Source organism: Coregonus lavaretus (assembly GCF_964263955.1).
Source record: "Coregonus lavaretus genome assembly, chromosome: 37".
Lineage (NCBI taxonomy): Eukaryota > Metazoa > Chordata > Actinopteri > Salmoniformes > Salmonidae > Coregonus > Coregonus lavaretus.
The window spans coordinates 6,671,576-6,687,739 of NC_140024.1; the positions used below are offsets into that span (position 1 = coordinate 6,671,576).

General features: G+C 42.1%; 1 protein-coding gene across 1 annotated transcript; it reads right to left on the reverse strand.

The window, feature by feature from the left end:
- Window positions 1–900: 900 nt before the first annotated feature.
- Window positions 901–16,031, reverse strand: LOC311111902 (two pore channel protein 2-like). The gene is made up of 24 exons (XM_084154821.1): window positions 15,562–16,031; window positions 11,093–11,148; window positions 10,747–10,823; window positions 10,259–10,436; window positions 9,994–10,110; window positions 9,759–9,865; window positions 9,407–9,479; window positions 9,022–9,121; window positions 8,855–8,920; window positions 8,690–8,754; window positions 8,474–8,583; window positions 8,293–8,374; window positions 8,054–8,140; window positions 7,767–7,886; window positions 7,476–7,664; window positions 6,992–7,041; window positions 6,557–6,656; window positions 6,224–6,295; window positions 5,991–6,064; window positions 4,040–4,145; window positions 3,515–3,597; window positions 3,008–3,089; window positions 2,812–2,903; window positions 901–2,056 (listed from the first exon to the last, which is right to left on the reverse strand). Exons 1-24 carry the CDS (start codon window positions 15,698–15,700, stop codon window positions 1,981–1,983), a joined length of 2,301 nt encoding a protein of 766 aa, XP_084010947.1. The 5' UTR covers window positions 15,701–16,031; the 3' UTR covers window positions 901–1,980.
- Between the last annotated feature and the right edge of the window lie 133 nt (window positions 16,032–16,164).

Sequence of the window (16,164 nt, forward strand, 5' to 3'; positions counted from 1 at the left end):
AAAGTTTTAAAGTTCATGTCCTGCTATTCTGCACATCTTGCCATGGGGCGTAAAGAAAATGTTTTCGTTTTATAACTAATTTCATGCAATTCTACAAATGTTGCCATGGGGCGGAGAAAAAAAGTACCAGTTTTACAGATAATTTCATACAATTCTACACATTTTGCCATAGGGTGGAGCCAAATGTTTGCAGGTTTTAATATGATAACTGATGATCAATGGGCCCCACGCCGGTCGGTAATTCGACCATGCTTACTACAAGTTTAGATAGCTGGTCACTAGACTAACTTACCAATAAAAAAAAACATGTCATGGGCTAATTGAGTGACTGTTGATGCACAACCAAATTTAGAAATTGCACCTTGTATATTCTATTATTCTAACTCTCAACAGTAAGCTGAGACCCCGACTGAGTTCCCCCCCAAATAAAAAAAATAATAAAAAAATCGAATTGGTCCGCAGGCCTACAAAAGTGGGGGCCGCCAGTTGCCCATCCCTGTTCTAGAATCTAGAAATAACTAATCTGAAAAGACTCAAATAGAAGCATCCAGATAGCCCTTCACAGGCTAGCTAGCCAACATCATATCTCAATAGTCTGTCATATTGTCATGCAATGGGCTTTTAACCAGACATGTCCCTACATTCTTATGTGGTTGTGGACAGGGTTTGTGGTAAGGCCTTGCACGAGCCCAAACTCCCCAAGAGGAAAAGCAAACAAATAGTGGGAGGAGAGGAGGAGGTCAGAGCTTTGATGTCAGGCCCTCTGGAGGTTGGCTTGTTTGCCCTCATCTGTTTCCAGTAAATATAATGCTTGAGTGTGTGGGGGTGTGGAGTGTCAACACCAGTGTGTGTGTGTGCACTCTATTAGCATAGGACCACAGAACAAACCCCAGGGGCAATGCCTAGAATGGTGCCATGTCTTGATCACCGCAATTATCTTTCTGATTGCATTTTATTATGACGTTGTAAAACATACAATTTCTACTATTCTCAAAAACACATGTTTCTCCCACTGCCCTCCAGGAAGAATAACAGTTCTCCATTCCATTCGATACCATGCTATTCCGCAGTGTGAGCAGGATTCCTCAGTTAAGACTTGCATGCCCCGGGGAGAGCTAAGAGCCCTTATCTGAAATGACCATCACCAGGATGCATCAGCAGGAATCTTCATTCATGCTTATCACTAACTAGCCTGACCTGATGAGTGTGGAGGAGGGAGATATCAGTTGGTGGATATAGCTGGAACACCCGAGGCTCTCAGAAAACACACAATGCTGACACCTTCCAACTGATTGCAACAGTCAGGTAATTATGTAACTTCAAGATGAAATTGTAGCTGTAGCTATCCAACAGAGAATTGACCCAATGCAAAAAAAACTACAAGGGCAGGCCATGTGTAAAATGTGTTTTACACATCTGAGAGAATCATTTCCAGCCATTCTAAACACATATTTCATAATTGATATAACAGTCACTGAGATAAAACCCATATTTCTTTATTTGCATAAAAATCATATTTACATTGCAAGGCAGGTAAGCAAAAGAAACAGCTTTCATGACAAATATACGAATAAAAACTAGTCCTTTTCCCTTTTTACTCCCTATTAAATAAATTCATTAAGAACAGTGGTGTATTTTGTTTTGTTTGATGGCATATAGTGACTGCCATCAAACGAAAGTGATAACAGATTTAACATGAACAAAACGCTTAGCAACTCAATCTTTCAAACTCCGTTTTAAAGTAACAGATGCAGGGAGTGAGGCAGTTGTTCAGTGGTTTGAGTGCAAAAACATCCAAAATGTGACAACATAGGACTAATCAGAATTGAGAGAACCCTAACAATATTGTCACTTTTCTGCTTTTGAGTCCCTGCCATTCACACAGACAAACGTGATAGGCTGTAAAGGCCCTGCTTATTTTGGATTGGTACAAGCCTGGTTGGACGTAGGGTCCAATGGTGTGTGAGGGGTGTAGGGTCTTCAGCTGAGATGCAGGTGAGGGTGCTGATGGAGTTGGGTGACCAGCTCCTCCTCTGTAGGCTCCTGAATTTGTTCTCTGGAAGGTACAATGGAGTTTTAAAGACAGGACAAGAAACTGTGTCAAGAGACACACAATGAGTTGAAGAGAAGTACGCTCATGCAGGCGGCTGCTACAGTCCACAATGTGCATTTAGGGATGGGCATTAAGGGTTGGTCCCTGCCAAACATATCAACCACACCTTCAGCAAATATTTCAGCGACATGCGTTTCGTTGATTGAGTGGTTAAAAAGGTGGCAGGATGTTTTTGCTACCAATTATATTAGTGATAGGGGGAAAAAAATGGATAGTTACATATCGCAATATTATTTTTATTCTATATTATATTGATACTTTGACTCCAAGCACCTAAGTATTGTGATAATATCGTATTGTGAAGTCCCTGGCAATTCCCAGCCCTAAATGATATAATGCATTATATGCAAGCTATATCATGAAGAAATACATGCCCTTTTAGGGTTTGTTATCAGAAAGCTCACCAGACACAATTGTCCAGACAAAAGCATTCCCGAAGATTTTTGGGAAAAGTTATACAGTATTGAAATGTGAGTGGCCAATGAGCATGGTTTTAGGCAGTGCCTTTTGATGATAAATGACGTACAGCCAAAATATTTGACTGCGTTCACAGAGAACTGACAAAACCGCTAACAGTGAGGGCATCCCAGTTTGTGACTGACCTCTAGGCCTAAAACCAACACCAAGTAGTATGAACATGCAACCACCCAGACAATCAACAGAAGCAAAAAGCCAGAGCCAGTTAAAAAGCAACCTACCTGAACATGAGCTGGACGGTGGTCTCGTAGCCCGTTCGCTCAACGTCCGCCACTGAACACGTGACACTCCGGTCCCACTTATAGATGAAGTTCTTTTACATAAAACAGAGGTATCATTGAGTAAAAAAAAATTCAGAAACATCTTGCACTTAAAATACAGTAAGTACAAATCAGGCCACCATAAGTTGATACATACCTCCAAGATGAGAGCCACAAACAAGTTGACCCACATGACAGAGGAGGTAAGCCACCAGGAGACAAAGTAGACCTTGGACCACCTGGGAGGAGAGAAGAAACTTGATCAACTGTTTACATGGACACATCACCATACCCATAATCACTGTTTTACTAAATGAGCCCCATGCACAATTAACTTGTCTTCATGCTCTTTAAGCAGGACAAATAATGAATGTGAACTATGGCCCCACTCCTACATGTATTTTCACTGTTACTAGCCTTGTTCCTGAGTTGGGTACAAAAACTTGTTTAACCAACCAAACAGTTGCAATTTTTTAGGGAACAACTGAAATTAGATAAATATTATGAAGTGGGAGCTCATTAAAGTAAGGCATGGCCCAAAATGAAAAGGACTGATGTGCTTCAGCGTCAACTGCTGCCCTCTAGTGGATAGGGAAACGAAGTGAAGCGTCTGACAGTTGGATCATAAGACTCCTGTATCGTTTTTGTATTATTGTTGGCTTACTCTGTGGTGTATCTGGTGTAGGCATCCATGAAGACTTGCCAGTTATTCACCACCATGATGTTGTAAAGGAGGACAATGGAAGACTGAGCAAAACAGAAGGAGAGAAGAGAAAATAAATCACAGGGTCGTGTCCACACTCTCTCAACATTTAGACACAATTTAAAGACTAATTTGATTGATCAGGACTCAAATGTCAACATACCCACCATGGTATTTTATGGGTGTCTTTTAAAAGTTACTTCAGTGCATTATCCCTTTGAGAGGTTACCCCCACAACACTAGCCTTCCCAGTCAGAGCCAGTACAGATGAGTCACAGATAGAATTCCAAGCATGTGTTTTACAGTTTCATTCCCTCCAAAGCCTATTCTCATTAAACCAGTCTCTTATAACAGTAGACAGGGCTATGCAGAGAATGCTATCGTTAAAGTCAGAATGTTCGCCTTGAGCTAAGCCTCCCCTGTGTTCTCTGCCTATGATTCTGCTTCACAGGCTGGCAGAGTGAGAGACAAGAGAAGGGTACCCACAGCAAAGTCGTCAAAGTTGTTTGGCCAGTAGCCCAGCTGCTCGTAGGAACCACACTCCATGGTGAAGTTAAAGGTGATGTTTTCCATACTGGAATTGGAGATCACACTGTAGAGGAATGCATACAAAACAACTTCAATTACCCTACACAATAAACACATTAAAACAGCCATATTAGCTGGACGCTTATAAGAAATCCCGCTATCCCCTCCGACGAACCATCAAACAGGCAAAGAGTCAGTACAGGACTAAGATTGAATCGTACTACACCGGCTCTGACGCTCGTCGGATGTGGCAGGGCTTGAAAACTATTACAGACTACAAAGGGAAGCACAGCCACGAGCTGCCCAGTGACACAAGACTTCCAGACTAGCTAAACCACTTCTATGCTCGCTTCGAGGCAAGCAACACTGAAGCATGCATGAGAGCACCAGCTGTTCCGGATGACTATGTGATCACGCTCTCCGTAGCCAATGTGAGTAAGACTTTTAAGCAGGTCAACATTCACAAGGCCGCAGGGCCAGACTGATTACCAGGACGTGTACTCCGAGCATGTGCTGACCAACTGGCAAGTGTCTTCACTGACATTTTCAACATGTCCCTGACTGAGTCTGTAATACCAACATGTTTCAAGCAGACCACCATAGTCCTCGTGCCCAAGGACACTAAGATAACCTGCCTAAATGACTACCAACCCGTAGCACTGACGTCTGTAGCCATGAAGTGCTTTGAAAGGCTGGTCATGGCTCACATCAACACCATTATCCCAGAAACCCTAGACCCACTCCAATTTACATACCGCCCGAACAGATTCACAGATGATGCAATCTCTATTGCACTCCACACTGCCCTTTCCCACCTGGACAAGAGGTACACCTACGTGAGAATGCTATTCATTGACTACAGCTCAGCATTCAACACCATAGTGCCCTCAAAGCTCATCACTAAGCTAAGGATCCTGGGACTAAACACCTCCCTCTGCAACTGGATCCTGGACTTCCTGACAGGCCGCCCCCAGGTGGTAAGGGTAGGTAACAACACATCTGCCACACTGATCCTCAACATGGGGGCCCCTCAGGGGTGCGTGCTCAGTCCCCTCCTGTACTCCCTGTTCACCCATGACTGCATGGCCAGGCACGATTCCAACACCATCATTAAGTTTGCCGACAACACAACAGTGGTAGGCCTGATCACCGACAACGATGAGACAGCCTATAGGGAGGAGGTCAGAGACCTGGCCGTGTGGTGCCAGGATAACAACCTCTCCCTCAACGTGACCAAGACAAAGGAGCTTCCTGCCATCCAGGACCTCTATACCAGGCGGTGTCAGAGGAAGGCTCTCAAAATTGTCAAAGACTCCAGCCACCCTAGTCATAGACTGTTCTCTCTGCTACCGCACGGCAAGCGGTACCAGAGTGCCAAATCTAGGTCCAAAAGACTTCTTAACAGCTTCTACCCCCAAGCCATAAGACTCCTGAACAGCTATCATGGCTACCCGGACTATTTGCACTGCCCCCCCCCCCCACCCCAACCCCCTTTTTTACACTGCTGCTAATGTTCATTATTTATGCATAGTCACTTTAACTCTACCCACATGTACATATTACCTCAACTACCTCAACTAGCCGGTGCCCCTGCACATTGACTCTGCACCGGTACCCCCCTGTATATATAGCCTCCCTACTGTTATTTTATTTTACTTCTGCTCTTTTTTTCTCAACACTTTTTTGTTGTTGTTTTATTTAACTTTTTTTATTTAAAAATAAATGCATTGTTGGTTAAGGGCTGTAAGTAAGCATTTCACTGTAATGTCTACACCTGTTGTATTCGGCGCATGTGGCCAATACAATTTTATTTTATTTTATTTTATTAGCTACTGTAGGAGGCCATTGCTACTTTGAGGTTTGTGAATAGGGTACAAGCTTTCAAAAATATAATTGTGTCAAACTGTACCTAATCTTCCCTGGAGCAGTGATGGCTCCCTGGAACAGCCAGATGCCAAGGACAGCAAACACATAGAACACCACCTAAAGAACAAAGTGGCACAAAACACAGATAGCTGTTAGCTGTGATAGGGCACTCATGATGTCCAGCAAACAGATGCCTAATGTATAGAGATGCATTTAAAATGACTAGTTGGGTGAGAGAACAAAAGAGAAAAAAAGAAGTGTAATTGAGTCCCTCACCACTAGTATTCCTGCAAAAGCTCTGAGGTTTTTCACCAGGTCAACCAAAGTACTCGCTACAAGGGCCATCAGCTAAAAAAGGCATAAAAACACAATAATTACCATTTCTATATTGTAATACCAACATGCATAACCAGAGATGATAGAGACATTGGCTGTACCAGCAGGACTTTACAACAATACAAATCTATTGACATACCAGTACACCAAAATAGAGCAAAAGTCAAGCAATAAACCATTTCCACCACTAGGTGGAGGCAAATACAACATATACAATGGTCTCGTCACATACTGTATATTGACAATGATGGCACTCCTACTACCACTCCTCACCTTGATATCAGGGATGATACGGAGGAAGCGGACGACGATGAGCATGTTGACCAGACGCACCATCTCCCACAGAGACATCAGACCACGCGACGCTGGGTTCCTGGGACAACCACACAACACAAAGGTTTATTCAATCTTACAGTGTTAGTTAGTTAGTTACTTATCTATTACCATTCATCGGTTCATAGTGTTCTATTCAGTAACACTCTTCCTCTGCTATGTTTATCATGTGTATCACTATGTACCATATCTTCATTTCCATGTTTCGATTCCTGTTTTAGACCATCCCCATGTACCTGTGTGTGTGTGTAAACAAAGTTACTTTTTTATCACTATTGTTACTGTATATATTAATGAGCCCCATCCTTTAGGACAATTTCCTTATACAGAATGTATTTGTTGAGTGAGAAATATGACCGAAGTGAAGAGACCAACCATTTAGGAAATGGAAGCCTGTAGGTGGCAAAAATGGTGATCTGAAGGACCTGTTAAAAAAAAAAGAAGAGAAATACTTTGAGTTATATTACCAAGACAGAAATACGATTAAAGGGGCAGTACGTAGCTTTTTGGGCGACCCGGCCACATTCACATAGAAATGTGAGTTATAGATCTGTCATTCTCATTGAAAGCAAGTCGATCCATTCTATGTGCACTTTTTCTATGCTCCCCGTTCTTAAGTTACGTTTTAGTGTCTTTTTTCTTTCCGTTTTGTACACCAGCTTCAAACAGCTGAAAATACAATATTCTGGGTTATTGAAAATATATTTCACAGCGGTTTAGATTGTACAATGATTCTCCACACACTATACATTGTTTGATTTGTCACATAAACTGAAATTAGGCAAAGCATTGAAATGGGGGAGTGATTTCTACATATTGCACCTTTAATATGTTTCCTTTCATTTACAGAATATCTTACCAGAAGGCAAACTGTGAGAAGTCCATCAAAGATGTTGTTTCTGTATGACAGGTAGCCTCTCCATCCAAATGCTAATATCTTTAGACTCATCTCCATCAGGTAGTATAGAATAAAGAAACAGTTAATAACTTCCATGTAGTAGTCATCCCGCTCTGCAATGGACTTCTCGGAGTTAAGCACCAGTATGGTCTGCAACACACAGAGAGAAACAGAGAGACCAAACAAGTTGAGTCTAATATGCTGGGGACACAAACAACAGGCACGACATATGTAAGAATGTCTTGGACTTACACAGATGCACATGACATTGGCCAGGGCTACGGCGTTGCCCACTATCATAACATAGTAGTGGCTGAAAACCACCTGAAGCCTCTGGAGGAGTGGGGAGTTGTACTCTGGCTTTGGAGGATGCTGCAGGAGCAAGACAATGAAGACTCATCAAATCATACAAGATCAATCTAGCTATCATTTAGACAAGTCAAATAAGACAGTTTAGAACCAACATTGAAGTTAACCCAAAACAGTAACATTGATCCACAGTGGAGACGCACAGAGCAGTTCATTCGATGTGGCCCCACCTCTTTGATGCGGTCCTTGTCCAGCTCATCAAACAGCCTCCGGAAGGCCTCCCACTGGATGAAGCCATCTGACAACTGCTGCACTCTCTACAGGTTGACCCGTGGGAGAGAAGAAAATGAGAGCGAGTGGGGAAAAAAAGAGAGAGAGAGAGAGACGGGGAAACACACACATTCAAAGGAAGTCACATTCAAAAGTGTATCCACATGTTCTAAAGATTTCCACTGTAGTCTTTTCTCACCTTGATGATGGCTTGTCTGTAGTATGACTTCATTTGTACCCTCGCCATGACCTGCAAAGATGCATCCACCCGCACACGCTCTCTGGGAGGGACAAGATGTAAGGCCATTCAGTGTGTGTGTGTCTTTGTGTGTGTGTATTTGTGTGTGTAGGGCTATGTATAAGAGAATGAGCAGTCTTACACATGCTCCTCTGAGTGTGTAGCGTCCTGACCCCGCCCCTGGCAGGACATGACCTCGAAGGCAGCTCTGATGCCCAGTCTCCTCCTTAAGATGGACGCCTGGACAGACATCTGCCACAAGAGAACAGTTTCTTTATTATATTCTAGGGGGTTTACGCTGTACCTTAAAATGCTCTGATATTTAATCATATCAATCCAGTGGCAGTCTTAAACTCACCAGTAGGTATCCCCTGAACTGGTTGTAAATGATGGCAGTTAGTAAGTTCATCAAGAAGTAGGTTCCTGGAAGCAGTAAATAAGACCAATTAACAACAGACTGCGTTACCACTCAAACCATTTCATATTTTCCTTGTCTCTTAACAGTTTGGTGGCTAGTTCTTACCAAAACCACTAAACATAATGAAGAAGATGGAGTATCCTCGGTTTAAGGAATAGGCCGGAATCATCACTGTTAAAAACACGAAGACAGGTTTAGGTGGAGGAGACAACTGTATAGTATGCAGCAGAAAATATATGTTTAATTCAATATGAATAACACAGTGAACTTACCATCAGGGTTATTGGCTGTAGTGAGGAGCACCAAGAGAGAGGAGAGAGACGTGGGCAAGTCTCTGAAGTAGGCCTCCCACTCTCCATTGTGCTTTGGGTTCTAGGGACAAAACACAAGTAATATGGAGATATTTAACTCCCTTATAATAACAATGTTAAATGGACACACATTGTGCTTTATCCTGGTCATGTTGGGGTGAGTTTCTGTTCAGGTCTCTATTCAGGCAGATGTAATACTACACATCTACCACTGGTTGGTGTTAAAGCTCTGTTAAAGCCTGTACCACCGGGTGGATAAAACAGTAGTGAGGTAAGGTAAAAGGGCATGTTCAGGCTTGAGAACTAGGCGTCAACGGTACAGCCAGCAGGGTGTAACAGGGCGTACCTCTCCTTTAGCAAAGAGCAGCATGCCAATCATGGTGAAGAGGCAGAGATGGAGAGCCAGGAGCAGGATAACACTGGGAGGCAAGAGAGAGAGGAGAGGTGCATTAGACACACACCTCTGCAATGACAGTCGGGCCTATATACATATACAAGTATATTAGGGTGCCCTCTGTACTGAAACAAGAGTGAATCATGTATCAGTAAATATAACCCAAAATATTCCCAACAGTGCAGTTATAGGGAACTATGTATGTGAAACACAGAAGTGAGAGTATTTTGAGGTTGACGATAATTGTAAAGCTGTGAAGTGAAGATATGAGATTTAACAAAGTGTTGGTGGTAAACACAATTACCTGGCTATCTCTGGGAGGGTCCTCTTGATGCACTTTAATGTTTTCTTCATCAGGGAGGAGTTTTGAAGGAGGAAGAATGGCCGAATGAGTCTCCTAACTCGTAAGTTCTGCCATTGACAACAAAGGGAAAGAGCAACATTCCATTTTAATCTTTGTATGTAAACCATGTCTTTATGAACTGTTAAGAGACATATTACAGACGATGTATTAACTAACATTTTGAATATGATCTCACCTGTTCACAATACATGCTCAATGTCAATGTCCAATCAATTACAGATGCTGAGATGACCAAGATGTAGACAATCAACCACTTGCATTTCCGGAACTCCTCCCAACCAATCAAATAGCTCTAAGAACAATAGATTAAGTTAGAGCCATATATATGTTATTGCAAATAAAGATACTAAATGGATTTTCATGTACTTTGAGATTTCTTGTTGCCCATCTACTGTTTCTCTTCACCGTTGACATTGGCAGAAACATGGTCTGATGGTTACCTTGGTAGCGAGGTCAATGGCAAAGATGATGAGGCAGACTATCTCTATGCCCTCTGTCAGGCCACAAGGGGGCTCCCAGGGGGGAGGTCTGAAGCGAGGGTCTGATGTGTAGGAGAGGGACGAGGGCCTCTCGATGAAAGCCAGCATCAAGACGACCGCAATAGTCAGGCCCAGCCCCCTGAGCAACACAGACAGTCGTTTAACAATGACACAAAACCCCTGAGGGGGTTTCAAACTGAGAACAGGAAGAGTGATGGTTGGCTTCACCTTCATAAAGTGCTCTTCTCACTACACTTAACCACAGAGGAAGTTAAGACAGGACAGAGTTAAGTCATGGCAATGCTGATGACAATACTGAGTGTGGTCACACATTGCAGTGAGACGCAGTGCAGAGGGATTTAATGACTGACTTTAGAGGATAGGACAAATATAAGAATATAAACATGCAGAACAATATTATTTGACTCATCATGACAGTAGCAGCTTACCATTGCCATATCCTGGAGAAGTACCACCTGTACAGACGTAATGAGTTTGCATCCACCCTATGATTGATGGATCGGTACTGTAGAAGAAGAAACACATTTCATTGTTTTACATTTTAGTCATTTAGCAGACGCTCTTATCCAGAGCAACTTACAGTTAGTGAGTGCATACACATTTTTTACTTTTTTTTTTTAAATCTTTTTTTATACTGGCCCCCCATGGGAATCAAACCCACAACCCTGCTCTACCAACTGAGCTACACGGGTCCCAGTTTAGGGACAGTTCATAAAAAGAATTTATTTCAATCAGTGACAGTGACAGTTCAGTGACAAATAATATATGTTTCACCTGTATGGCGTCCTCAATAAACACAACAGCTTGCTGGAGGTAGAGATCCTCATCAACTGTGTAGGAGGAGAGGAAAATACTGTAAAAACTGTAAAAACAAACAGTGCCTATCAATAGCTTTTCTCAAGCAAATAAAGTCATAATTTGTATTGATTGAAAACAAAAGATTGAAAACAAACCTATCTACCTATCTGTAGTTTTTCTCAAGCAGATTAATAAACCACAACCAAAAACCAAAACCTTGTATCTCATGCTCACCTTTTCTCAGTGGCCACTGATTCTATAACAAAAACAGTCCAGTCATTTCCACAGAGGTCAAAGTCTGAGCCCATATCCTAATCCTACTGTAGGCCTGTGTGCATGTGTATGCAGTAAAGTTCAACACTAGCACGTCTGAATTAATCTTAGTCTTTCAAATATTCCAATCGAATTATAACCAAGTCTGGATGAATAGTGTGCTCCAAGCATCGCTCGCCAGGTCAGATTAAATTAGATACGGATTGCAGGCATTTTTCCACAGAGCTGATCAGACATCTAAATGTCAACTGAACCCTCTTTCACTTAATGGACTGGACTGTCACTTCAACAAAATTATTATTTTCAGTTTGGGCCTACAACAATGAATCCAATTCATACAGCTATTCTGGTCTGTGTCAATAAGCCATATCATGTCCTGGATTTGTCTTTGACCCCATCTAACCTACGCTATAAAAGTATGTGGACACCCCTTCAAATTAGTGTATTCGGCTATTTCAGCCACACCCGTTGCTGACAGGTGTATAAAATAGAGCACACAGCCATGCAATCTCCATAGACAAACAGACAGTAGAATGGCCCGTACTGAAGAGCTCAGTGACTTTTAATGTGGCACCGTCATAGGATGTCACCTTTCCAACAAGTCAGTTCTTCAAATTTATGCCCTGCTAGAGCTTCCCCCGGTCAACTGTAAGTGCTGTTATTATGAAGTGGAAACGTCTAGGAGCAACAACGCCTCAGCCACAAAGTGGTAGGCCACACAAGCTCACAGAATGGGACCTCTGAGTGCTGAAGCATGTAGCGCGTAAAAATTGTCTTTCCTCGGTTGCAACACTCACTACCGACTTCCAAACTGCCTATGGAAGCAACGTCAGCACAAGAACTGTTGGTCGGGAGCTTCATGAAATGGGTTTCCATGGCCGAGCAGCTGCACACAAGCCTAAGATCACTATGCGCAATGCCAAGCGTCGGCTGGAGTGGTGTAAAGCTCGCCGCCATTGGACTCTGGAGCATTGGAAACGCGTTCTCTGGAGTGATGAATCACGCTTCACCATCTGGCAGTCCGACGGACGAATCTGGGTTTGGCGGATGCCAGGAGAACATTACCTGCCCGAATGCATAGTACCAACTGTAAAGTTTAGTGGAGGAGGAATAATGGTCTGGGGCTGTTTTTCATGGTTCGGGCTAGGCTCCTTAGTTCCAGTGAAGGGAAATCTTAACACTACAGCATACAATGACATTCTAGACAATTTTGTGCTTCCAACTTTGTGGCAACAGTTTGGGGAAGGCCCTTTCCTGTTTCAGCATGACAATGCCCCCGTACACAAAGCGAGGTCCATACAGAAATGGTTTGTCAAGATCGGTGTGGAAGAACTTGACTGGCCTGCACAGAGCCCTGACCTAAACCCCATCGAACACCTTTGGGAAGAATTGGAATGCAGACTGCGAGCCGGGCCTAATCGCCCAACATCAGTGCCCGACCTCACTAATGCTCTTGTGGCTGAATGGAAGCAAGTACCTGCAGCAATGTTCCAACATCTGTGGAAAGCCTTCCCAGAACAGTGGAGGCTGTTATAGCAGCAAAGGGGGTACCAACTCCAAATTAATGCCTATGATTTTGGAAAGATGTTCGACGAGCAGATGTCCACATACTTTTGGCCATGTAGTGTATTTCATTACATGACTGTCTTTCAAAAGCTTTGTGTGGGGTGTAAAGAAGAGCTACTGTACATCATCAGTAAGATGGGATGTCTGAAAAGGGCAGAGTAATCTAGGGCAGGGCAATCCTTGTTCAACAGGACATAACACAATGTGGAGCTTGGCATTTCAACCTGTTTCAGGGCAATTCATAGGATTTGGGACTTTATTGTTTAAAATCATAGGATTTTATTGTTTACCTCCATATAGCATGACAAGAATGATAGGCTTCATTCAAATTCTCAACATACAGTTGAACCGTTTACCCAGAATCCCACTGCCTCTGCAATGTCGCTCCACTGGTCTAACTTTTAAAGGTACATTTTCCAGTCATAATACATGGTCACATTCATGTTTGATAGTGTTTCCCTATTCAGATGACTATTATTTTCTCCCCATGTTTTGAAAGAACATGTCCCGCCCATAGAGCAATTGTTAGTAGCCCAGACTGGATGACTCACTGCTGACTACAACCACATTATGTGTCATCAATCATCATGGCTGTCTCTGACAGGGCAACTTTTTTATCAAAAGCAGTCCACAATGTGCTGCCAAAGAAAACTTCCTGTCCATGATTTCTACTGTTACCAAGCATCTTAAAGATTTTTTATAAACACATCGTGGACCACTCAAATAGAGTTTTGAGACTTTAAAAACAACAGTTGGCATAACTTGTCAAAACCTGTCATAACATTGTCATAACACTGTCATGACACATATATGTATACGTGTTTTGAGATATATTGCAATGTTTAATGGCTGGTTATGACACCTACATAAGAGTGTCAAAACCCACAAAACCTACCAAACAAGGCAAACCATTCCATTCCAGCATAGCCTACTTGTAAATAGTATGTTTTATAACATTTCCTGAAATTGGCCATTTTATTACCATGGTAATTGCACACACATTGATGTCAAACCTGTGCCTACCCCAGTGTTCTGTTGCTGATGACTGGAATGAATGCAGGAGCAGGACTTATGACTGATATATGGTGTACGTACGTGATAGGCCTCCAGACAGTAGTATGTTCTTTAACAAGTTTATTGTTTGTTTTTTAACTGTACTTTGTCTGGAACCCATGTGTCAAATGTAATTTATTTTATTTTACTTCAAAAGGCATACTTGACATAAATTCAAGAGGTCATGAAATTATATATATACTGTATATACAGTGTATACAGTGGGGTCCGAAATTATTGACACCCTTGTCAAGGCCTTGATAAAATGATAAAATGAGCAAAAATGACTGTATAAAATAAATAATTTAAATACTGAGCTATATTGTATGCTCAACAAATGGGGAAATTATACTATTTTATACTAATACAATTGCTCAGAGAAAAATATTTTGTTTAACAAGTAATACTTTTTTTCTCAAAAATGATTGACACCCCTGTTTTCAATACCTCACCTTCAGGGGATAATGGCACTGAGTTAGCTGTACTGTCGTTGCCTATAACGTTACAATGCATGGGTTAATATTTAGCAAGTGGTTTTGCACACCACCATCTGTAGTGATTAACAAACACTAACTAGTTAACTAGGTAGCTAGCTACATGAATAGTTGATAGCTAACATAGCTAACGTTAGCTATATGTTATGAAAACGTTGAGAAAGGGGGATTTTTATGTGTTTGAGAATGTGTGAATGTGTTTGCTATCGGTATGTAGTCTTAGCTTTTTGTGTTTCTTTCTTTAGCGGTATTACCGCATTGTTGCATACTCTATTCTGATTTCTGTTCTTTACTTATATTTTTCAGAGAAAGTAGCTAGCTCATGCATCTGCATCCATTGTTGAGGTGAAGACCTTGAGGGAGACTGCCATAAACAAACTTGGAGTCTAACTTCTTGTGAGTGACCTCAAAGCCATGTTTCAGCCCACTCACGTAAAATTACAGTTGAATGACAATTGCCAATAATGTAATGATTGATCATCATTATTCTTTGTTGTCTTGACCTGAGATACTCATCACAGTATCAGTCACAAATCTCTCTCTGTCTCTCTCACAGATTGAGAAGGAATTCAGAAGGATTACAACCATCCCGCTTCAGTCCGCCTTCATGGAGAAGCTGGACCATTACAAGACTGTTGTCCTTGTTCAAGATGAGAGGAGATGCTGCAAAGGAGGAGATGCAGAGCATCCTGGATGTGCTACGGGGTATGCGCTCATGATACAGTCACATTACAGTCAATAATTACATTTGGTGACAATTTGGTTGGTTGACTGTAGCATATACAACCATTTTAATTGCTGCTCATGTCAGTGCAACACTGTCCAGACAAGAAGAGACTGGGTGATCAGTGTCCTGATCGTATACTTCGGCGAAAGGGTAGAGGACCTTATCATATGTCATATGTCACAACAGGTCTAAATATATGTCATGACAGTGTTATGAAAATATGACAGATTATGACAAGTTATGTGAGCTGTTATGACATTAAATGGTTATGACCGTGTTATAACATGTTATGAAGCTATGCTTCAAATATTGTGAACTACTGAAACGCTTACCCCCTTCGACACAGCAGGACTCTGCTGCAACCGAGTAGGACAGACGTCTCGTCTTTGGGGATCCCTTTTCAAGGTGATCATTGTGGTCAGGGTGGGAGCCGTAGTTAATGCTTCCAGTCAGCAGTGGTTCCGATTCCATCCAGTAGATTTGACCTAACTAAGCGAGTGTAAACTTATTTATGACGGCGCCTGTAACTCAGGTAAAACAAACTGAACCTCCGCCAAGTCTAAATGGCCAGTTTTAGTAAAGAGAATTAGAACTATACTGTAACTGTCAGAAAGACAGAAAACATTTTATGCTGTCAAAAACGTGTACATTCATTAAATCCATCGTTTCCTAGTTACAGACCGTTTCTCCCCTTAGCTACGACAGTACGGGAAATCTGTTTTTAGGAAACGAACTAGCTACTCTACTCCTCCCTGTGTCCTCAAGTATCACTTTTCACCAGCTTGTGACTCACCGCGCAACTGAGCTATATGGCGCGCAACTCAAAGAGTCTGCCTGTCCAAAAAAAATACCTCTAGAAGCTCTTATGTAAAACAATGGATGTGTACTTTGGCACGGTCTATGCACAGTCTAGTGGTGCTTTACTTTCTATTTTG

Excerpts from the sequence above, each read along its gene's own strand:
- LOC311111902 (XM_084154821.1), bottom strand. The coding sequence starts at position 15,700 with ATGGAATCGGAACCACTGCTGACTGGAAGCATTAACTACGGCTCCCAC. Across the intron at positions 6,657-6,991 it reads AGGCTTCCATTTCCTAAATG|GAACCCAGCGTCGCGTGGTC; the intron begins GTTGGTCTCTTC and ends TGGTTGTCCCAG. Across the intron at positions 4,146-5,990 it reads ACTGCTCCAGGGAAGATTAG|TGTGATCTCCAATTCCAGTA; the intron begins GTACAGTTTGAC and ends ATTCCTCTACAG.